The sequence below is a fragment of the Bombina bombina genome, chromosome 6, assembly GCF_027579735.1.
Source record: "Bombina bombina isolate aBomBom1 chromosome 6, aBomBom1.pri, whole genome shotgun sequence".
NCBI lineage: Eukaryota > Metazoa > Chordata > Amphibia > Anura > Bombinatoridae > Bombina > Bombina bombina.
Genome location: NC_069504.1, coordinates 681556805 through 681582067, shown reverse-complemented (window position 1 = coordinate 681582067; position 25263 = coordinate 681556805). Strand labels below are relative to the sequence as shown.

The window sequence follows — 25263 nt, the reverse complement described above, 5'->3', positions numbered from 1 at the left end:
CATGACAAACTGCACATACTTTCTATTAAAGGGACAGTCTACTCTAATATTGTTAAAAAAAATAGACAATCCCTTTATTACCCATTCACAGTTTTATATAACCAGCAGCAAGCACTGTTATATTAATTTACTTTTTACCTCTGTGATTACCTTGTATCAAACTCTCTGCAGTTCTTTTGAGGAAAAGTAAATTGGAAAGTTGTTTAAAATGACATGCCCTATCTGAATCATGAAAGTTTAATTTTGACTAGACTGACCCTTTAAGTTCAATGTCCTCATCTGCAGTAGGAAAAAAGTTACAGTTTTCTATGCTGGAGAAAATGACACATTTCTTGTGAGCTGTAGCAGGCTATGCTTTTATATAGATCAATAGAATGTTCTTGCTTCTTTGAATATACTGAATGGTTTACAGCATTAGCTATACATCTAGGAAACTGAATGTATACAATTGTAATCACGTGGCTCTGTTTGCATACAGTGGTGAATAAATATAGCAACCTGTCATTCCTAATTATAAATGAGGATTGTAATCTCCAAACGGCTGTCTCTACTACTTAAACTAGCGCCAGAAAAATTATTGTCTAGGTAATTAGCGCATCTAGGCAAAAATCCCTGCTTGCTTTTTCCTCAAAAGTATTTTTTATGCATTGTTACCAATGCAACAAAGAACTCTGGGTAAGATTTGCAAAAGAGATTTACAACATTGAATACTTTTTTGCTTCCAGTACTGTGTCCAACCATGAGATGTTGGATCTCTCATTTTCATATCTTACCCAGAGTTCTCTGGTGCACTGGTAACAATGTATACAGGATACTTTTGGTGGAAAACAAGTGGGGATTATTACCTAGATGTGCTAATTGGCTATACAATAATTTTGCAGGATCTTAATCTCACACTTATCTCCACCATAACTAAAAGGAATACTATACAAAATTCACAAAGAAACAGAAGACATATTTGGAACTTTAAAGTTTGCTTCTATTTTTTTCTCTACATGTCCTAAGTCTTAAAAGGACATTAATAGGCTCAACAAACCTAGGAGCCAAGAAACCACTGGCTATCAAAATTTTACCCTGGCTCCAAACTTTTTGGGTTATTCTCCATGAATCTATATACAAATACTGCTGCCCGGTTCCTAAAAGTATTTCTGTCTCCTAAATATTCTTCATGGCTAAATTTTAAACAAATTTGTCAACCCTGCATTAAAGGGCCAAAATGGTCAAAAACAACATGCTCTAATTCAGTGTTTTTCAACCAGTGTGCCGTGGCACACTAGTGTGCCATGAGAGATCCTCAGGTGTGCCACGGCAGACTGACAACAGTGTGACATATTTTTTAAACTTTGCTTGTTTTTTACTCCCAGTGAAGGGGTAGTTTGTAGGAGGCATGGCATAACAGCACAATACATACAGTATGTGTGTGTTTGTGTGTATGTGTATATATATATATATATATATATATATATATATATATATATATATATATATATATATATGCTGTATTAGGCTACAATGTGTGATTTTTTTAAAAATTTTGGGATGGTGGTGTGCCACAGGATTTTTTAATGTAAAAAAGTGTGCCACAGCAAAAATTCATATAACTAGTGCTGCTGATTGGATTTTTTGACTATTATTAAAATACCTCTTGCTTTTGAGTAAAACTTGTGCTTTGTCCCAAACTCCCTAGAGACCAAAAAGCTAATGCTATAACCTGAAAATGAACAAATCACCTAGGCGGTTTGTGCAATTTGCAGCATTTCCAAAACCTAACAATTTTGCCTTTTGGCCTCAGCACATATTTTCACAAAAGCAAAACATGATTAATGCTCCTTTAAAGGGACATAACACACTTTTTTATAATATAAAATGTTAGTATACCTTGTAATACAACCATAAAATGTTACAATAGTTTCCCTGTAATTTAACACTACAAATTGCCGCAATTCCAATTCTGAAACCTGCAAGTGTAGACTTCACAAGTAGAATAGCCCTGCCCCTTATTTATCCTTGTTTGGCCTAAGCAGAAGTGAAAAGACAAACTGCAAAACAATGCAAGTCTTGCTAAATAAAACAAACTGGGAAGCAACGCCTCATATTATCTTGTTACATTGTTACAAAACTTACTGACAAAAGTACCAAAAAAAATCAATTGAATTTGCAGAAATGTAGCAATTTTCTCACCAGTACAGACAAGTGCCCACAATGTATGTATATTTTTATTAAATATTTTGTATAACCTTGCAAACTGGTCAGCTTAATAATGGCAGGATACTCAGGGCAAAGAATAGCTATCCAGGGGGCAGGAGAAGAAGGAGGGAATTGGTGGAACAATAGAAATGTTTCCTTCCAGCTGTAAAACTTAACAAGCAAAGTTTTAGAATCTGTTACTAACATGTTTAGGATCACACACACCAAAAAAAAAAACCATCAAAAAGTGTGTGAATTGTATTACTTCAAAAATATTTACATCTTAAGAACATAACTGAACAAAAAAAAACAACTTGCTTGTGTGACGAGGTGTTGGCTTGGCACGAGTGACTGCCTATATGTTACAAATTGCAGACACTTCGGTGCTGTTCAGACTTGCCCTGTCACGCAGATAAACATCACCTGGATGATGGTTACAATGTTTGCCCAGCACATAAAGCAATGTCACTATTACACCTCAGTGCTGAAGAGAGTGGGATTCTAATTTTACATGCCAGACAAAAATATACTATTTCTACTGAAAAGGCTTTACAGATCCTATAGTATCTCCCCATAATGCCAACAACTTCCTGAGTTGCGTGTTCTGCACTGGCACTTTACTTATAGTTTTTCATATTCATGCTAGGGATTTACCCTGAACTGATCTGCATGATTGATAGAGAGACATAGGAAGGGTCTATGATTTGCATCAGAAAGTTTAATACAATATCATTTTTTTAATGGTTTCTGCTATTCTGGATTGGCTTCTAGATAAAGCAAAACATTTTGAATTGTCAGTTTTTCTTTAAATGGTCAATTTGTCTCCCCTTTAATGTGACCCCAATTACCTATTTTGCTTGTCGGGGTGTATTACACACTTTATAAATAGCTCCTTTACCTTTATTTTGTGCAAATAGACAAATAAGATAAGGAGGTATTCTCTCTCTACAAGATTAACCCACTCTATTGGGTTGTGGTTTTAGTAAGCAGAAACATCTATTTTATATACAAAGATATACACTATGCACAATTAACACTGTTATGGTGAATTTGGTTTTTAGTTTAATGTCTCTTTAATAGAGTCAATAGCTATTAGCTGTGAAATCCAGAAAACAGGGCAGATGCCTTCTAGGCTTTGCCTTGTGACTCACATTTTCATCCAATGTCCCAACGCCTTTAAAGTCGTTATGACAGTATAAACATATAACTTAAAGGGTCATATAAGTGCAAAAGAAAATATGTCCTAGGTGTCTTACGGGCATGTTGTTACTGCACCATTGCTTGTTTGTGTTTAACCTCTGAAAAAGTTTACACATAACTGATGTCAGCTTCAGGGCAGCAATTCACTAGTGGGAGCTAGCTGGGTGCTTCTGACAAGCAAATGACAATAGGCATATTGTGTAGCCACCAATCACCAGCTAGCTCCCAGTACTATATATTGCTATTCTTGAGCCTACCTAGGTATGTTTTTAACAAAGGATACCAAAAGAACAAAAATCTGATAACAGAAAAGTTTCACTGAGACATGAAAGTTTATTTTTGACTTTCATGTCTCTCTTATGAGTCTATGTAAAATAACTTTGGATTTCTAGATTTTAAAACATATGCCTGTTTCAATAATGCCCATTTACTAATTATGTACATCTTTGTTATCATGCTTGTAGAGGCTTGTCTCTAACAACCAATTATCTTACATAGTGCACAAGTTTCTAGTTTCCAAACAAATTTAAAAACAACTTTTAAACAAAAGTTACATAACAACCCATATATATATATATATATATCTTTTCATGTGACAACACTGGAGAAATGACACTTTGCTACAATGTAAAGTAGTGAGTGTACAGCCTGTATAACAGTGTAAATTTGCTCTCCCCTCAAAATAACTCAACACACAGCCATTTTTTTTAAAATATTTATTTAAAGCCAGTAGAGTACAATACAAAAAAAAGAAGAGAGTCCGCAAAATAATATTCACATCATCATTTACGCCACGCAGGGCTATAAAATGTCAAAATCAATTAAAGTTACATCATTAGCCTGACCAATTACATGATTCTTAACAAATCAAGAACATATCTCTGTACATACTACTGAATTTTTAAACCAATTTTTTTTAGTCTCAAATATCTAAACACCCCCCCCCCCCCCAAAAAAAAGCCAAACAATAACTTGTCACTCCACCCACTGATACGGTATCCTTTCTTATGAAAACAAAGTTAGAAAGGATACTAAATTTTTTACAGGGGATATAAATTGCATTTGTACTTCTAATGGCCAGTCCAAGATTAATTGTAGCCATTTATTGAAGTATTTCCTCAAGTTCAACTCTTTTCTCAGTTTACTATCATATAACTCAATTTTCATTTGTAAATTAATTAATTTAATAAACTCCCCAAATACCAGGGCTTTTCTTAATTTCCATTTTTTAACTATTAAGCTTCGAGCTGCCATTATGGCGGTATTAATTAACTGCCGCTCTCCTGGCCCTATTAAACCTTGATAAAGGAAAAGAATCATATTTGCAGTAAATTCAATCTGTGCCCCCACATATTTATTTAGCCAATAGTTGACCTTACCCCAAAATTGTCTGATTTTGGGGCATTGCCACAAGCAATGTAAAAGATCCGCCCTTCCAGCCCTACATTTATAGCAACAAATCCTAGAGTCTTCACGTGCCCATTTATTAAGTCTATCAGGAGTTAAGTAGTAATTATTAATAATTTTCCAGTGAGTTTCCCTCCAACTAATTATTGCAGTTGCTGACATACTTGAGCTTATACTTTTCCTAACTTCTTCTTCCTGTAAATTTGGAATAAATTTTTGGAGCTTCTCTGTAATTACCATAATATGATTAGACCCGAATTTAACATATAATATACTATACCAGTATGATAGTGATCTCATGCCTGCTTTATAAAGTTTAAGTCCTGCTTCTAGCTCTTGTAGGTTCCATGCTAGCTCATTTAATTGGGATAACCTTGTAATTAAACTTCTAGCTTGCAAATAAGTATAAAAGTTTTTTTGAGGTAAATTAAAAAATTTTTTGATCTCTCACTATAAAGTTGTACTTTATTTGTACCTTCTATCAAAAGCTGTGAGAAAGATAAGATTCCTTGCGTGCGCCATTCTCTAAAAACTATATTATATTGCCCTGGGGAGAAATCGGGAGTTCCTATAATCGGAAGATATCCGGATATTCTATAGTCCACCCCATTATATTACAATATTTTTGCCAAGCCAAGATAATATTTGAGATAGTTCACATCTGTTTGATATTCCCTGGTAATTTAGCATACGTATGGTGCAACGCAGATTTTAGACTAAAAGGAGTTATTAGTTCCATCTCTATATCGTAATAGGTAATATACTGAGTTTCCAATAGCCAATCTATCCCATATTTTCGCATCGCTATCCAATTGTAATAACGTATATTTGGCAATGCCATACCCCCATATTTTTTAGGTATGGATAATCTGTCTATAGATATCCGTGGTTTCATCTTACCCCAGATAAACTTAGTGCAAGCTTTATTATATTTGATAATATCTTGTTTTGTGATAAATAGTGGTAGGTTCTGAAGAAGAAACAGCAAATGCGGGAAAAATATTGTCTTACTGAGCATAATTTTAGCAGACAGGGAAAGAAAGTACATATTCCATCTTTGTAGCTCATTATGAAAGTTTGAAAAATAATCGGCATAATTAAGATTGTACCAACCCCATGGGTCATTTCCCAAAATGATTCCCAAATATCTAATGTTTTCCACTTCCCTATACGGGTGTTCACTATAGATATTTTTGTTTTTATTAATCCATAAGATTTCAGACTTTTGGATATTAACTTTATACCCCGTAAATTTACTAAACTGTTTAATAATCCCCAAAGACATTGGGATACTTATTCTGGAATTACTGAGAAAAAGGATAACATCATCCGCATATAATGAAATGACCACCTTATGACCTCCTAGTTTAATACCATCCAATTTCTCTCTAAAATATATGGCCAGAGGCTGTAGCGCAATATTAAAAAGTGGAGATAATGGGCATCCCTGCCGGGTCCCTTTTTGTAAAATTATATATGGTGTTAACCCCCCATTTACTAATAGTTGTGATCTAGGTGTTTTATATATTAATTTGATTAAATTTGCAAAGTTGCCCGAAAATCCAAAATGTGATAAGGTAGTATTCAAATGATCCCAGGTTATAGAATCAAACGCCTTTTCTGCATCTATTGTAACTTAGGCAAGGTCTGTTTTTTCATCTATTCCTGTTTTGTACAACGTATTATGGTAGTGCTCAATGGTTAATAATACCCTACGTATATTCCTAGCTACATTCCGCCCTGCCATAAAACCCGTCTGATCTAGGTGAATTATATCTCCTATAGTCTTCTTAAGCCTGTCGGCCATGATATCCATTAAAAGTTTATAATTATTATTGAGTAACGATATGGGTCTATACGAACCCATATCCTCTGACTGTTTACCCTTTTTATGTATCAAAATAATTACTGAATCTGTTAAGTATAATGATTGCATTTTATTTTGTACAAAATATAAATTAAATAATTCCGCCAGAATGTCAACTATCTCTGTTTTCAGTATCTTATACCATTCTGCTGAAATACCATCCGGGCCTGGGGCTTTCCCGATCTTTAATTATTCTTTCTATAGCAGCCTTAACTTCTGCCACAGATATTGGTAGATTTAATTGGGCCAATTTCTCCCTATCAATTTTTGGAGGATTGATCTTTTCCCAAAAGATCTTTCTTGCAGTTACGTCTAGTTCCCCTTGGGTATAGATATTCTGATAATACTTAAAAAAGGCATCACGGATCTCCTTTGTTTTAGTGTATATTTTATTATTGTGCTTTATTGTCATAATCATATTCTTATTTTTCCTAAAATTTCTAATTTTGGTCAAGTGTTTGGCTGATATGCCCTGAGGTCCCTGCCAATAGTGCCTATTTTTGATATCTTCCAGTGCCCACTTTTTGTTCAAAAAAACATCTCGTTCTGCTCTAGCCTTCCTATACTTGTCCCATAACGTCCTGTCTGGCCCTATAATATATTTCCTGTATGTGTTTTTCAGCTGGTTCGCTAATTGTAACTCCCTATTGGCCATCTTTCTTTTCATTCTTACCATATAATGTTTGATTTCCCCTCTCATGACCGCTTTACCAGCTTCCCAAAAGGTTTCTGTTTTGTTCCTATACATGCTATTTAAGTTGCAGTATTCCCGCCACCTCTGCATTAACCAATTACAAAAATCTAGGTTGTTAACCATATATCCTGGAAATCTAAAGGTGTTTCTACACGATCCCTCTTGCACATTAAGATTTAATTTTAAAGTTATGATGGCATGGTCTGATAGGGCAAAATCCGTAATTTCGGATTCTATATCTAGTTTTGATACATTTTCATCTATTAAAAACAGGTAGATCCTAGAAAAATTCCTATATGTTTTAGATTCGCAGGAGAATTCTCTTGAATCCGGATGTTGGACTCTCCAAATATCTTAGAGCTTTGCAAAACTCTCTAAAGAAGCTTGCCTCTCTTTTATATTTCCCTCCGCTTTTCTTTTGTATAAACCTATCAATCTCTGGATGTAGAACAATATTAAAATCCCCTGCTAAAATCAGATTTTGGCCCAGGTAGGGGACTAATTTATCTTTAAGTTTATACCAAAATTCTTTATCAAATTCATTTGGGCCGTACACATTACATATTGTCCAGATTTTGGTGGCAATTTTGATTTGTACAATTAGGAACCGTCCTGCTATATCTGCAACAGTACTTATTATAGTATATGTAACACACAGCCATTAATGTCTAAACCGTTGGCAACAAAAGTGAGTAAACCCCTAAGTGGAAATGTCCAAATTGGGCCCAAAGGGTTAATATTTTGTGTGGCCACCATTATTTTCCAGCACTGCCTTAACCATCTTGGGCATGGAGTTCACCAGAGCTTCACAGGTTGACACTGGAGTCCTCTTCCACTCCTCCATGACATCACAGAGCTGGTGGATGTTAGAGACCTTGCGCTCCCCCACATTCCTTGAGGATGCCCCACAGATGTTCAATAGGGTTTAGGTCTGGAGACATGCTTGGCCAGTCCATAACCTTTACCCTCAGCTTTTCTAGCAAGGCAGTGGTCGTCTTGGAGGTGTGTTTGGGGTTGTTATGTTGGAATACTGCCCTGCGGCCCAGTCTCCGAACGGATTGGATTGTGCTCTGCTTCAGTATGTCACAGTACATGTTGGCATTCATGGTTCCTTCAATTAACTGTAGCTCCCCAGTGCTGGCAGCACTCATGCAGGCCCAGACCATGACACTCCCACTACCATGCTTGACTGTAGGCAAGACACACTTGTGTTTGTACTCCTCACCTGGTTGCCGCCACACACACGACACCACCTGAACCAAATAAGTTTATCTTGGTCTTATCAGACCACAGGATATGGTTCCAGTAATCCATGTCCGTAGTCTGTTTGTCTTCATCAAACTGCTTGCGGTCTTTCTTTTGCATCATCTTTAGAAGAGGCTTCCTTCTGGGACGACGGCCATGCAGACCAATTTGATGCAGTGTGTGGTGTATGGTCTGAGCACTGACAGGCTGACCCCCACCCCTTTAACCTCTGCAGCAATGCTGGCAGCACTCATACGTCTATTTCCCAAAGACAACCTCTGGATATAACGCTGAGCACGTGCACTCAACTTCTTTGGTCGATCATGGCAAGGCCTGTTCTGAGTGGAACTGGTCCTGTGAAACCGCTGTATGGTCTTGCCCACCGTGCTGCCGCTCAGTTTTAGGGGCTTTGCAATCTTCTTACAGCCTAGGCCATCTTTATGTAGACAACAATTCTTTTTTCAGATCCTCAGAGTTCTTTTCCATGAGGTGCCATGTTGAACTTCCAGTGACCAGTATGAGTGTGAGAGCGATAAAAACCAAATCTAACACACCTGCTCCCCATTCACACCTAAGACCTTGTAACACTAACGAGACACATGACACCGGGGAGGGAAAATGGCTAATTGTGCCCAATTTGGACGTTTCCACTTAGGGGTGTACTCACTTTTGTTGCCAACAGTTTAGACATAAATGGCTGTGTGTTGAGTTATTTTGAAGGGACAGCAAATGGACACTGTTATACAGACTGTACACTCACTACTTTACATTGTAGCAAAGTGTCATTCTTCAGTGTTGAAACATGAAAAGATATAATAAAATATTTACAAAAATGTGAGGGGTGTACTCACTTTTGTGAGATACTGTATATAAATAAATACACACATATACAGGGGTGGAAAAACATCACTATATTGTACTAGTCAGGGGTTAATAATTACTAGCCATAAGGAAAATGGCACCAGTCCACTCAATGTTAAATATAGGAAAAAGGCAAATTTTTTACTCACCCGGGACTAGGGGAAATATATATATATATATATATATATTTTTTTTTTTTTTATAGCAAAAATTTATTGAAACAAGTAACGTTTCGGGGACACACTCCCCTTCCTCAGACAGATAAATATGGATAAGCCTGACAAGAAGATGTTGGTTTATTGAAGATCTATTTTTTTCACAAAATAAATGTCTAACACACTTTTTGAAAAGCTCTATTTCAGATACAACAAAGAAAACATATTGAGTACAATATTTGTGGCCTGACTGGAGCTTTAAAGGGAGATGAAACCCACATTTTTCTTTTATGGTTCAGAAAGAGCATGCAGTTTTAAATAACTTTCAAATGAATTTCTATTGTCTAATTAGTTTTGTTCTCCTTGCATCCTTTGTTGAAAAGATTGGTTGATACACATATATGCCTCTTGGCATAAGCTTTCAGCTAGCTCCCAGAAGTGCATTACTGCTTCTTCAGCTGGGGAAACCAAGAGAATGAAGCAAATTAGATAAAAGTAAATGGGAAAGTTGTTTAAAATTGTATGCTCTATCTGAATCATTAAAGAAACATTTTTGGTTTCATCTACATTTCTTCAAGAATGATTTATATGCTTTTTTAAAGCCCTACTGTAAATATAACCAAAAGTGGACCAGTAGAGAAGTGCAATATACTTTTTAGGATTTATCCTGCCCCCTTTTCCTGTAATTTAAAGGGCCATTAAGTATCCAAAGGACATGCTCTAATCCAGGGTTCTTCAAATCATGGGTCGGGACCCATTACTGGGTCACACCACCAGGTTTAGTGGGACGTGACTTGGTGTGTGTTGTAGGAGAGTGTGTGTGGTGTATGTGGGTTGTAGGAGAGTGTGTGTGGTGTATGTGGGTTGTAGGAGAGTGTGTGGTGTATGTGGGTTGTAGGAGAGTGTGTGGTGTATGTGGGTTGTAGGAGAGTGTGTGTGGTGTGGGTTGTAGGAGAGTGTGTGTGGTGTGGGTTGTAGGAGAGTGTGTGTGTGGTGTGGGTTGTAGGAGAGTGTGTGTGTGGTGTGGGTTGTAGGAGAGTGTGTGTGGTGTGGGTTGTAGGAGAGTGTGTGTGTGGTGTGGGTTGTAGGAGAGTGTGTGTGTGGTGTGGGTTGTAGGAGAGTGTGTGTGGTGTGGGTTGTAGGAGAGTGTGTGTGATGTAGGAGAGTGTATGTAGGAGAGTGTGTGTGATGTAGGAGAGTGTGTGTGGTGTAGGATGTGTATGTGTTATATGTGAGTGTTGTATGAGAGTGTGTGTGTTATATGTGAGTGTATTGTATGAGAGTGTGTGGTGTGTGTGTAGTGCTCTGCAGGTCCCAAGCAGGAATTCAAGTATGCGTTTAACCCCATTGCAAGGGTTACACACATAGCATTACAGCATCACTAGTGTTAAAATGGCGTGTTCTAATGGATTACAGCATGTCATTTTAACACTATAATGACCCTTTAGGTCAGAAGAGTTTTCCAATTCTGAGGACTGATAGTTTTGTGAAGCCTGCCATTTTGTGAAGCCTGCCACTAACCATGCACCATACCTGTCCCTGATTAGCTTCAGCAGAGATTATCAGATAACTGCAAAATAATGAAGAATTTGTTAACATAATGACCGTAGTTTCAAGTATCTACTCTGTAAGCAAGTCCAAACTGGCTCCTCCAAACAAGTCAAGTCGTGGTAGATTTACTGAAAAACAATTGCAGCAAAATAACTGATGCAAAACATTTTTTAACTAAATTTACTGCAATACTGCAGAAAACTCAGCTCTGCAGCAGATGAAAAGACAGTTTATGCTATGTCTAAGGTAACAAAAGATAAGAGACAAAATTAGCCCATTAGAGATCTTTTGTAATGCTTTTGTTGGGGTGGGAAATCCACCTGCAATTATGCAAGGAAACAACTTTTACTGCCCTGGTGATGGATAGCCACAGGGGGTTGTTATTCACCTGGGCTATTAAAAGAAAATCACAGCCCCAAAGACATTCTCAAGTCTCTATTCGTTTTAGATAACTTTTCTTGTAAAACATTGGGGGCAGAGCTTATGGCTTCCTGTGACCTCATGATGTTCCAAATAGGGTTAGGGGCAGATTGGTAATTTACCATCAACTCCAATGAGACTGTGGAACAAATTTACTTAAAGGGGCATAAAAGTCTTATTTTTATACATTTTGCCAGCCAGGTTTCATTGTGAAGTAGCCGTGTGGGAGCAGTGTAATACTTTGCAATATTATAACATTTTCTAAAGCACACATTAATTGCATAATTTAGCATAAATGTGATTAAATGATAATTTGAGCAAGACACATTTAAAAATACTAATGTTAGCTTAATATTGACTTACATTTTAGCCAGGTGGTACCACTAGAAATTACTTGAGGAGAACACTGTATGTGTGTACATACATACACACACACACAATGTGTGTTCCTTGTTCAGAGAGGAATTGCCTGGTATTTCGGTGCTGGACTAACTGTAATAGACAGGATCAGACTGATATACTACAGGAAAGTTCCACTCTGTGAAAAGCATTACTGGGCTAAAAAGTTGCACCCAGGTGGTAAATCTCCATAGAACAGGCTAACAATGGTATTGAGCCAGTTGTTCGTTCCTGTGAGTGCACTGCTCTCTGTATATATATATATATCTGCAGGATGCACCCCAGCCTCTTTTGGGCAGCTGAAAAAGCAACAATTTTCAAAATGTAATAAAAGGAAAAGTGGGCAGAAAAAAAAAAACTAATGAAAGTACATTATGTTTTTTGTGTATGTTTTTAACCTATAATAAAATATTTTATGGGGATTTTAATTTTGTGTCTCTTTAAAGGTAATATTAGTCAGGAGATTATATATAAATAGTAAGCAGTTTAAATAAATTGAACAATTTCAGATTATATAAAATTACTTTCCACAATCATTTTTTGAAGGTACACAAAATCCAATCTGGAGCACAATGGCCACGTTTAGTACAGCAAAAAGGTGGAATATACATATCTCTGTCAGACAAAGTCACAAAGGTTGCTGAAATATTCATGCTTAGTAGGGTGCTGGATTACTCAAGCGCCTCATGGCCCAATATCAATTAATAGGAAGTGGAGGTGAGCGCCAAATAGGCTGAGGAAGGGGAAGGGAACACCTAATAGGCTAATAGGATGGTGCCCACTAATGTGGGATCTAAATGGTAGTGTCTTTAATGTAGGTGAATGTACAGAGATCTTTATAATAGTTGTATAAATGTAAAATGTTTAATCCACACAGTTGATAAAAATGTTGAGGAACTTCTTCTAAAACAAAATATAATCATATAAAAAACAATCATATAAAAATCATGGATCCATGTTACAATAACAGACAATAAAAATATGCATCAAAATAAACATAAAATAATTAAACTTGAGACACGTTTGACAAAAGGTGACCTAATAGGCTGGAAATCCTATTTGGATGGTACACCTTGGAGATGAATGTTCTTACAGTTGTATATATTAGGTGCACCAAAAAATAATTAATATATAATTATTGTGCACCAAAAAAATATAAATATTGTGCGCAAAAAGTAATAAGTGTCTTTTTCAATGTCCAATATTACAAAAGTCCCAATGGGTGTCCTGTGCTTATAAAATGCAAAAAGTGTAAAAAAAATGTAAACATGGATCAATGATTTTTATATGATTGTTTTTTATATGATTATATTTTGTTTTAGAAGAAGTTCCTCAACATTTTTATCAACTGTGTGGATTAAACATTTTACATTTATATAACTATTATAAAGATCTCTGTACATTCACCTACATTAAAGACACTACCATTTAGATCCCACATTAGTGGGCACCATCCTATTAGCCTATTAGGTGTTCCCTTCCCCTTCCTCAGCCTATTTGGCGCTCACCTCCACTTCCTATTGTTTTATCCTTGCATTGGGTACACTAGGGTACCCGCTGAGGAGAGCTAGAGGTATCCCCTTATCCCCTATCTGTTTTTGCGCAGGATATACACTCTATCTCTTAACTGCCAATATCAATTAATATTAGAGGGCGTGTAAGGACAAAGGTGCCCAAACATTTATATTGCAAAGTGTGACAGTGGCTGGTGCACATACAAACCAATATTATCTCACACTTACTTGACACAATTTATTCTAATATCTGTACATATTAAAGGGATATTCTAGTGCAAAAAAAACCCCATCTAAAATCATGAGAGCATGTTACTTTTGCATTACTGATCTTGGCTAACTTTTTGTTTAATCCTTGCAAAGGGGTTAATTAACTATACATAACTTCCTGCTCCTGAGCTAAAACTATTGCAGTAAATCACCAGGGATTGGTGGGTTAAGCAACTGCTGCTCCTAGCTGGCCATTCATTTATGTTCTGTTTGAGAGTTACAATGCTTGAGCACTCAAGCAGCACTTTCCCAGTATGTTTAATACCTTTGCATATTAGTAATGCAATATTTACATGATGCATCGATTTAGCTCATGTCATCCCTGCATTGGAAAATCCCTTCAAAAGGGATATTAAACTGATGGACATAACAGAACTATTACTATTCACCATTGTCTTATTTGTCCTCTTGTTTGTCCTCCTGTGACTGCGGCTATTTTCAAAACTAGTTTCTTATTTTAACCCTTTACAGGAGCCGGTTGGTGAAGCAACTCATTTTCATATTGGGAGCCACCATGTTAGACCTCACGTACTTTTGCACATTTTGATAGAAGTGACAAACATTTACATATAAGTGATTTTTCCCATCTCTATCAGGCTAGCACACACAATACAGAGTGGGAGGTTTGCGTTTTTGTAGTTTTTATACACAATTTAAAATTATAATAAATACATAATAAAGACCCATGAATAATATAGCGCAATGCAGCCACTGTAAAAATGTAAAGCATCTGCTCTGTATCATGCATGCTAACCCGAAGTGCGCAGTACTGCTGTCAAAAAGCAGGCAATATCACTGATCTGAGAAGGCCCAATATTTCTGTCACAAGAAGAAGAAGAATAGTGCAAGAATAAGAAGAGTGCAAGAATAAGAGTGTATAATACGTACCACTTAACTAGCCAGTGTCTGTAAAGAGTTAAAAGAATAAAAGAGAGCTGCATGCACAGGAGAAAAAAACAATAGAATGTTGAATAGTAACTATTTGGGGCCAGTAGTTGACTATTAATAAGTATAACAAGGATAGGGTTCATATATATTTTTTTTGTCTTAAAAGGGACACTCAAGTCAAAATTAAGCTTTCATGATTCTGATAGAGCATGCAATTTTAAACAACTTCCCAATTTACTTCCATTAACAAAATGTGTACAGATTATATTTATACATTTTGAGTCACCAGCTCCTACTAAGCATGTGCAAGCATTCACAGAATATACGTATATGCATTTGTGATTGGCTGATGGCTGTCACATGATACAGGAGAAGTGGAAATATACATAACTTTGAAATTTGTCAGAAAAAAAATCATCTACTCATTTGAAGTGCAGACTAAGTGCTATTGTATTGTCTTGTTGTCATGCATGTGTTGATTATGCAAATCTACTGTATTTACTGGTCTTTTAAGATGTAATTCCTAAAAAAACAGCTACAAAAAAATGTTTGGAGATACAGTGTTAAATACCCAGGTACAGGCAAGCAACGGTGCAATAGGAAAATGTTCAAGCCCATAAGAGCATTTTCTATTGCTGCTTTTTATCCCTTTAAGATGATATATGCAGGAATATATGTAGTCAGGCAAAGGCAAGATTGTACAACCATAAAAAGAATTGAAGTTTTGCGTTTACACTGAATTAGACTTTTGATGATTGATGGGGCTTTTCACTTCAGCAGAAAAGGAAAACATTCTTAAAAGCTTAAATTAGATATATGTGTGGCTGCATCTTAAGACTGATATTGAATTTAACTCAACATAAATATATTTCCCCCAGCACAGCCGTTATTTTGAAAAGACTGCAATTGAAATATTGAAAGTTCGTCGCAGTTGACTAAGGGCCTGAGACTCTACAATTCTACCAATTAAAAAATGAAGTCCTTGCAAAAGCCATCATCGTTTAAGTGAAATGTCTAGCAGATAGCGGTTATACCGCATATAGTTTTATATAGAGCCTTGATGATGCAGAGCAAGCCACTGGCAGTTTTATATCTTCACGTTTAAACTCCTTCCGTAGAATGAGCGACAGATCTTTCCCCATAAAATGCAAATGCTGGCGGGAACTGCGTGTTCACCTCTGCCTGTGACGTTTAAGGGTTGCTGTGTTTGTAAACTCAACAGTCATGTGACGTGGGGATCTGTGACTCCGCCAGAGACAGGGAAAGCGAGTTCTGTTTGCCAGAAGAGGGGCGGTGAGGAGAGATTTCCTAGAAAGAAAAATGTGGCCCTGGCTTTTGCACACAGCGGAAAAGCAGCAAATAGGTACCCACATGTCTATTTTTAACCCGATTTCTATTGTAAGTGAAGCGGTTTGTTTGGCTGTGAAAGATTAACTTTTTGTGGTCTGACAGCTGGTGCACTGATCTCTGAATTGGGAGTGTTAGTTTTTTAATCATGTGGGTAATAAAAGTACACAGATCACAAAAACCTTAAGATTTTATTTCCATCTTGCAAGTAGTTTACAAATAAATGTTGTTATATCCAATGGGTTGTACTACTATGTACGGCAGCTTTGAGTTTATTAATTAACATAATACCTGCCTGCAATACGGAAATAGGCCTATAAAAGATTGCAAATAAGAAAATGGATACTCTGTACACACATTTACTGCATTATACACAGTTAATAGAAATCCTGCAAAGGTGATCTGCTGTATGACGTCTTGGCAGATTTACTATATAGAATCTTTCATCTGCAAGTACTAACATTGTATTTTATCCCCTAATTTTGGTTTTATGGAAACGAAAGCAGGACACAAGCTTCATACGCCAAGATAAACACGTGTGTTAAAGACACACATTAAGGCAGTTTAATTGCTAAAAATCTCTCCAGTGCAAGTAAAGCACAGCACAATACACACTGGCATTTACTGCATGAAAAAAATAAATACACACAGACAATGTGATTCTAACAAAAATAAAAACAGCAATCTATAGACATAATACAGTCAATTACATTTTATTGAATACCTAGACTGACCAACACCTATCGTGGCTACTTTGGTATTAAGACAAAACAAACAATATCTTACCAGTAAAAATGGTTAATTATCAATAAAGGAATGTACTGCTAATTATTTCCTTGAAATACAAAAGGCAAATCTAAGATGACTGGTGATATATATATGTGTGTGTGTGTGTGTGTGTGTGTGTGTGTGTATATATATATATATATATATATATATATATATAGTGTGTGTGTGCGCACGCATGTGTATATATATATATATATATATATATATATATATTATATATATATGTGTGTGTGTGTGTGTGTGTGTGTGTGTGTGTGTGTGTGTATGTATGTATATGTATATATATATATATATGTGTGTGTGTGTGTGTGTGTGTGTGTGTGTGTGTGTGTGTAAGTAATATCCATTTAAGTTATGGTGGATATAAAATCATGAAATTAAAACCCTCCATTTAATAAAAGTAAGAGCAATAGAATTATTGCACAGGCAATTAGCACAACTGTCTGTGCAGTAATTCTATTGCTCTTACTTATTTTTGTGTGTGTATACACGTTTGCCCTGCAAATGGTTAAGGCATACCTACCTTTACACTGTGCTCTTTCCCCTGGATCTTAGAACCGTCCTTGTTCCCAACCTGCAGCAGCGATAGAGGAGAAAAAAAAAAAAGAAAATAGATTAGAAATTATGGTTTCATATTTCAATGCCCAGCATTACAGCAGAAAGGAAACAGGAGAGGTGGCCTGTGTGTAAAAATAAATATATTTGTACACATAATGTATATACACTGTTTAAGGTAACTGGGAGGAAGGTTCAGTGCAGAATGCCGGTAGTGGTGGGGAATTAATTAAAATGTCAGAAAAATACAAAATTTCTGAAAACCAGAACCCTAGAAAAAAAAATCAGGCAGGGTCAAAAACAGATGTACATATCAATAACCTTTTGTTTAAAGGGATTAGCTCCCAATTTCAAAACACAGTTGATTACGAGCAGCCATTTTAGGTTCTGCTTCTATAAAGACACTGGTGCATTGGCTTTTTTTTTTTTTTTTTTAAACTCCCTCCCTCCATTGCACTCACCCCCCCTTCTGCCAGACGTTGGGATCATTATCATAAGACAGAGTTCTTAGTCCCTCTCTGTCTTTCCCCCCCAACACATGATATGTGACATACCCCCCCCTCCTTCCCTCACTTGCAGTAGTAGGGGAGTACAAGTCAGAGAGAGAGAGAGAGAGAGAGAGGGGGGGGGCGCTGGTGCTGTAATGCTGATTTTTTTTTAGCTCTCTAAACAGCAAGAGCAGACCATGTGGTTTCTCTCCCAGCCTTCAGTGGCAGCTGGAATCTGCGGACTGGACTACAAACACCAGACCTGTCAGACAATGCAGTCCTGGTCACAAAATTACAAGGAAATTTCCATATTTTGCTACACAAAGCACATTCACTCATAATGATGGAAAACATTCGTCAAGGCAAAAGTGTTCAAGAGAGAGAGGGCTTAGTAGACGGGGCTGGAGTGTGAAGTCAAGATAGATAAATTACCCTTAGAAAATGTTAAAAACATTTAAACATGGCTACTAAATGGTAATTAAGAATGTGATTTACATTTTGTTCACTAAAATATTTAAAAGCAGTATAGTTGTCAATATTGCTACATATTGTAATATCTATGTACTCAAACACACGTGTAAAAGCATCCCTAGTTGCCTGTACTCATAAAACAGCTTATAATGTATTTCTATAGTTATACGTCTTGTCTGGCTCTTAGAATAAGAATTTTCTACAGTGTTACATGTATTTATGTACGCACGTGTCGTGTATATAAGACGACACTGAAAAAGTTTTTTCCGACATGAAACAGTAAATACAGATTTCTAATTTTTAAAGACATTTGTTTTTAAAGCTTCTAAATGTCAGCTAATAAATACAATACAATCTCAGAATCAACTCTGTAAAATTACAAGAGGAGTGCTCTACCACACTCGTAGTCTTCAGAACAGGTTTACCAGCCAAAGGGTTAACGACAGGCGTGACGCCAGCTAAGCCTTTAATATTACACCAAGGTATACAGTAGGCTCTTTAATTTGGACTATGTAACCTCTTCATTCCCAGCCCTTTTTTCTTTTTCTTTGCTGCATAAAAGTTAAACCTCAGATTAACAAAACAGGAAGCCCTTCTCAGGAGGATGTACTGGGTGTGTTAGACAAGGACTAGTAAATCCCCCACCCCCCAGCCTTCATTTTACCTCTTAGTGAAACATTACAGAAACATATATACATAATAACTGGCAGCGCTCCTGCAGAACAGGATCCTGAGCAAAGCTGACTACATACACGCCAGGTTTTACTATGTGCAAGTGACGCCGGAAAGATGTGGAAAAATAAAGCAGTTGTCGGTGACCTTAAATGAACTACATAAAAAATAAATAAAAAAATGGCTTTTAAATGGAACTTCAGCATTCGTCTCAGTGCATCTGAATCAAACGTGGCTCTTACATAAAGAAACGTTACTCATAACCATGTAGTGTGCACAAAATTTCCACACTGAACTTGTGGAAAAGCAGGGGGGGGGGGGGGGTTTCCAGGGTGCGCAAGAGAGAAAAAAGGGAGGTTCAGTCCTCTAGCAAATACTGACAGACGGCAGGGGTGAGAGATGTTGACTCTTAGCAATATTGCAACACTATTCATAAACAAAAACATTCAATAGCATCAGAATCAATATATTTCTCAATGCATATATGTAACAGTGCAGGTTAAACCAACTAGAGTGCACCCGTGTATGTATTACACTTCTCACGGACGGACTGCTCACTGGCTGATAAGAAAAACTACCACGTCTATTGGTGGACAGGGACACACCTCCAGTAGCACAAAAACGGAAATGGATTAGAATATGCAGAGCCTTCATGGCTATTGTCTGGCAGATCTTACGCTCCCTGAGATGGTGAAGCTGGTTGTTCAATTTAAGATATATCTGTCGTCTACTAAAAGCCTAATCAGATTACTTAGAAGGAACTGCAAGGGCCCTTAATGAATTTTAAAAAGGCAACATTTATCTTGAGAGACGTTTATCTTGCTATGTAGGGTTTGGATGTGAAGGAGAGTTGTCTACATTACATTATTATGCTGAAAAGGGCTGATTTCTTAACACAATGGTGATTTTTGATAATCTGCCCATAATTGGGGACGGTACCTAAGGCTGGATTGGCATACCTGGAGTTTCCAGGGCTGCTTTTTATTCCCTGTCCGGCCCTGGACGGTACATTATTTGAAAGGTAGATAGATGTCAAAATAAAACTTTCATGATTTGAATATGGCATAAAAAAAACTTTCTAATTTACTTTAGTTCAGGAGAATATAGGCTTATAGGAATCCCTGTATATTTGTCAACTCCTCATATATAATTTCAGTTTGCCAGACCTTACAAAATTTGCACCAAGAAGCATAGCCTTTCTATACGTATAATATTATAAATACATTTCATATTCCGTAAAATTGGAAAGCATAATATTTTAGATTATAGCTAGGTTTATTATGGCTTTTTTGACTATGTGAAGCAGGTTCTGCTTTTTTTTCCTCTCTGCCACCACAGAAGTGGCGAATTCAATCATCCCGACACTCGCTCGCTCAGGGTGATAGACATGCCCTTCTCTAGCGCACTTAATTGCGCCTGAACAGGGGATGCATTGCACAAGAATCCTCTTGTGCAATGTTAAATTTTGCAAGTGGCAAATACAGGCAGACAGAGTTCATTACTTGCTAACCTGTTTACCATTTTCCTTGTTCAGAGGGATTGCCTGGTAATATTTGGGTTTGGACTGACCTTTTAGGTAGGATCAGACTGACATACGTCAGGAAAAGTTCTTCTCTGTGAAAAGCATTATTGGGCTAAAAGAAGCTGCTTCGAGGTGGTAAACCGCTATAGAACAAGCTAACAAGTTATTGAGCTGATGTACATTCCTGAAAGAGCGCTTTTCTTTCTGTATGTATGGCTTGCTCCTAAAGTGTAATATGTCAATACCTAAATGCATACAAAATGCAATATATTCTGAAACAATTTCTGATACATAGTATAACTGTTTCATAAGCAGAAAAAACACCAAAACATTAAATGTAATCAGGTACTAATGCTTTCATAATTAGGAATGTTTTCAATGATGTTTTTAGTATAACTACTAAATAAAAGTTGCATTTACAGTGGGCAGTTGCAGGAAGGTATGGAAAACAGAAGTTACTGACTGTGGGTATCCTATTTGATGCCTACACATCTTTTGTAAATACTGACCCAGTAAAGCAAGCTTCAAACAAGTCAAGAACATAGCAGAATAAAAAGTGAAAATACATAGAGGATAATAGGCAAACCATGGATTATACAAAGGGATGATAGTAACTGATAGTGTTTTTTATTATGAATTGTAAAACTGAAAAATGGGCAAAGCCCACTGCCTTAAAGGGACAGTAAAGAAAAAAAAAAAAACTTTCATGATTAAATAAGGCATGGAATTTTAAACAACTTTCCAATTTAAGTTTGTTACCAATTTTGCTTTGTTCTCTTGGTATTCTTAGTAGAAAGGTAAATCTAGGAGATATATATGCTAATTTCTTAGACCTTGAAGGCCACCTCTAATCTGAAAGCATTTTGAAAGTTTTTCACTACTAGAGGGCGTTAGTTTCACGTGTTTCATATAGATAACATTGAGCTCAGCACGTGAAGCTCCTAAGAGCAAGCAGTGATTGCTAAAAATGCAAGTCTGTCAAAAGAACTGAAATAAGGGGGCATTTTGCAGAGGCCAGATACAAGGTAATCACAGAGGTAAAAAGTATATTTATATAACCGTGTTGGTTATGCAAAATTGGTGAATGGTTAATAAAGGGATTATCTATATTTAAACAACACAAATTCTGGTGTTTACTGTCCCTTTAATAAATGTTGTCTGTGATGAATGCCCATCTAAGTGTGTCTCTATTTCTGTGCCGCAGTGTTGACATTCCTGGTGTACATACAGCAGTTGGCTGAGTTAGTTCAGATGCTGTCTCTGGATTTCTTCTTCCTCCAAATGTCTACAATAATTTAAAGCAAAAGTCTTGGTGATGTACCCACATCCTTCAGCTTTTGTCCCTTTACCGCTATGTAGGAAGCTAGGAAAATTAGTAGCCAGCCTATCTGAAGAGTTATCTGATAACTGGGTCACTGCCACATCCAATAACATTTTTCACACATCCCTATGCCGCAGGAGTTTTCGCCTTAATAGATAACAGTAAGTGAAAAAAAAAAGCTAACACCTCTTATTGAGAAGACTAACATTTTCTTTAGAATTTGAAGAAGAGTTTAATTTTCTGTTGCAGTGAAAATAATCACATTTGTACAATATTGAATCTAGGTAAAGATCTAGGCAATCTGTGCATTCTATCATATATTACACAGCTATACGCTTTCCAAGAATCCCTGAGTATACGCTTCACTGCAGCATGACCACAACAACTGGTTTGTTGATTCACTATACCAAATTCCTATCTGCTACGAACAAATTGGCAGCCGATTACTCTGTGGACTTTAAAATGATTCCAATAAACTAATGGACTTTAATCCAGTAAAGTTGTAAACAATAAATATACTACATTTTCTTAATGGTGGTGCTCCTATATTTCCCTTAAACCTACGGGCTTGCAGTTTCTAACATTAATATATATATATATATACACACACACATCATTGATCTCTTGCAGCAAATGAGGTCAAAGGATAAAAAAAAAAAAATTAGAAAAAAAGTTCCACAACAAGCAGTGAAAAAGAAAAAAAGGAAATTAGGCCTGCGCTCCCCTCCTGCTGTGTCCTCCCCTTGTGTTGGTGTAAAAGGACCACACTGCACAAGGAATGCACCATGAACACACGCGTGCCTTATCCCATACGCTAATTAGCCATGTGCGATGTGTCTTCAACTGCTAGCTTGACCTCACTACATGCACTGGAACGTATCCCAACAGATTCTGCTGCGCACAACCCCATTACTACTGAAAGTGCCTCCAGGAGTAACAGCATCTGACAAGACTTCCAAATATATGTAAAAATGATAAGTGCAAAACATTTTATTTCTGAACATGTCATACCTGAGGAGTGAAAGCAATTGTGCTTTATTTTAACTCCTATTACTTTTGCTAAGTCAGTTTTAAGTTTAAAAAATAAATAAATACGTATTTCCAAAAACACAATCACTTAGTTTAGTTATATTTTTAAAGAAACTGCCCATTCCTTTTTTACCATTGTTTTAGAGATCGATTCTATAACGCTCTCTGGGGTTATGAGATTCAATAAGAAATCTCGTTAGTACTATAAAGCCCCTGCCCCTGATTCTATCGAGGCAGATTTAAAGGGACACTCAACCCAAAATTTCAAATAGGTCATTCCTATAAACTTGCTAACGATTATTATTTTGAACTATAGCCCAATTTAGTAGCCTAAAAGCGTTTTCTAAGTATTAGTACTTACTTTTGTCTCGTGTGGCTGTTTAAAATGTCCGTCTGCCCCGCCCATATTTCGTCACCACCATCTTCATTGTGCAGCTCTAACAGCTCATTTTCGCCCGTACACACTACCGTGTTTTGCGCATGCGCAGTGCGTCAGTAACGCTGTAGGGGGGAGGTTTCAAATAGGAACTCTAAATCCCTTCTCATTTCCTACAGCGTTATCGGCGCATTGCGCATAGCGCAAAACATGGGAGTGTGTACGGGTGAAAATGAGCTGTTAGAGCTGCACAATGAAGATAGTGGTGACGAAATATGGGAGGGGGCAGACAGACATTTTAAACAGCCATACGAGACAAAAGTAAGTACTAATACTTAGAAACACTTTAGGCTACTAAATTGGGCTATAGTTCAAAATAATAATTGTTAGCAAGTTTATAGGAATTACCTATTTGAAATTTTGGGTTGACTGTCCCTTTAACCTTGAGAACAGTGTCTCTGGCAAAGGGGTGTTCCTGCTTCTAACTATATCAAGGTACATTACAATAGGGTTTAAAAAAAATAGAAATTTTAAAATTGTGAATAAATGAAATATTGAAATAAAAATATGCAGTAAAAAATTGTATTGCTTAATCGCATTAAAGGGACACTGAACCCAATTTTTTTTCTTTTGAGATTCAGATAGAGCATGCAATTTTAAACAACTTTCTAATTTACTCCTATTATCAATTTTTCTTCGTTTTCTTGCTATCTTTATTTAAAAAAGAAGGCACATAAGCTTCTTTTTTTTTTGTTCAGTCTATGGACAGCAATGTTTTATTGGCGCATACATTATTCACCGATCAGCAAGGACAACCCAGGTTGTTCTCCAAAAATGGGCAAGCATCTAAACTTACATTCTTGCATTTCAAATAAAGATACCAAGAGAATAAATAAAATGTGATAATAGGAGTAAATTAGAAAGTTGCTTAAAATGTCATGCTCTATCTGAATCACAAAATAAATAATTTGGGGTTCAGTATCCCTTTAAAGTTTATGACAAAACTACTGAAAAATTAAAAATCGTATTGAAATTGCACAGGAAAAAAAATATTTAAGATGCACAGTAGAAAGCATAATAAAACTACACTGTACATTCAAAAACACATTGTGAAATTTAAATTTATAATACCAAATTCAGAGAGTATTGGCTTAACCCCTTAAATGGACAGTCTAGTCAAAATTAAACTTTCATGATTCAGATAGGACATTTAATTTTAAACAACTTTATAATTTACTTTTATCATCAAATGTCCTTTGTTCTATTGGAATTTTTTATTGAAAGCCAAGCCTAGGTAGGCTCATATGCCAATTTCTAAGCACTTGAATGCCGCATCTTATCTCAGTGCATTTTGGACAGTTGCTTGTTTTTTTTACAGCTAAACAGCACTAGTTCATGTGTTCCATATAGGTACCATTGTGCTCACTCCTGGGGAGTTGCTCATCAGTCAGCACTGACTGGCTAAAATGCATGTATGTATAACTGAAAAAAGTGGGCAGTATGCAGAGGCTTAGATACAAGGTAGTCACACAGGGAAATATTGGGAATGGGTAATAAAGGGATTATCTTTCTTTGAAAACAAAAATTCTTGAGAAGACTGTCCCTTTAAGGACCGTTCATTTTAGAGAAACATTTGCCCAATGTTCCAGAGCATTTTTAGCAGATCCTGTTTTTTTTTTATTGTTTTTTACATTTACCTATCAAAACTATTTTTTTTTTTTTTTTTTTTAGTAGACAACCCAAGGTATTGATCTAGGCCCATACAGCAATATTTCATGCCACCGTTGCACTGTCAAATGCGATCATATTAAAAAAATAGTTAACTTTTTCACAAAGTTTGGGTATCTCCCTGAAATTATTTACACACACCTATTAAAGTCATAAAAACAAATAATTTTAAAATCTTCTATGGGGTCCCCCTTTGATCAGAAACAGCAGACATGCCTGGATTTGCCATTGATTTTTGGCAATTAGATGGCAGCTATTTGCAGCTGTGCACCACACTTCTTAAAATTGCCAACAGTAAAGTGGTTAA

At 36.4% G+C, this 25263-nt stretch overlaps 1 protein-coding gene across 4 annotated transcripts in view; it reads right to left on the bottom strand.

The window, feature by feature from the left end:
- The window catches only part of TET3 (tet methylcytosine dioxygenase 3), a 206418-nt gene that overhangs the window by 147632 nt on the left and 33523 nt on the right, over nucleotides 1-25263 (bottom strand). For 3 of the 4 annotated variants that reach the window (XM_053717757.1, XM_053717755.1, XM_053717758.1), the window contains exon 3: nucleotides 17318-17368. In XM_053717757.1, the coding sequence (XP_053573732.1) occupies nucleotides 17318-17368 (51 nt within the window). Of the gene's footprint in view, nucleotides 1-17317; nucleotides 17369-17670; nucleotides 17753-25263 lie in introns of those variants that run through there. The other variant, XM_053717760.1, reaches the window with a different exon arrangement.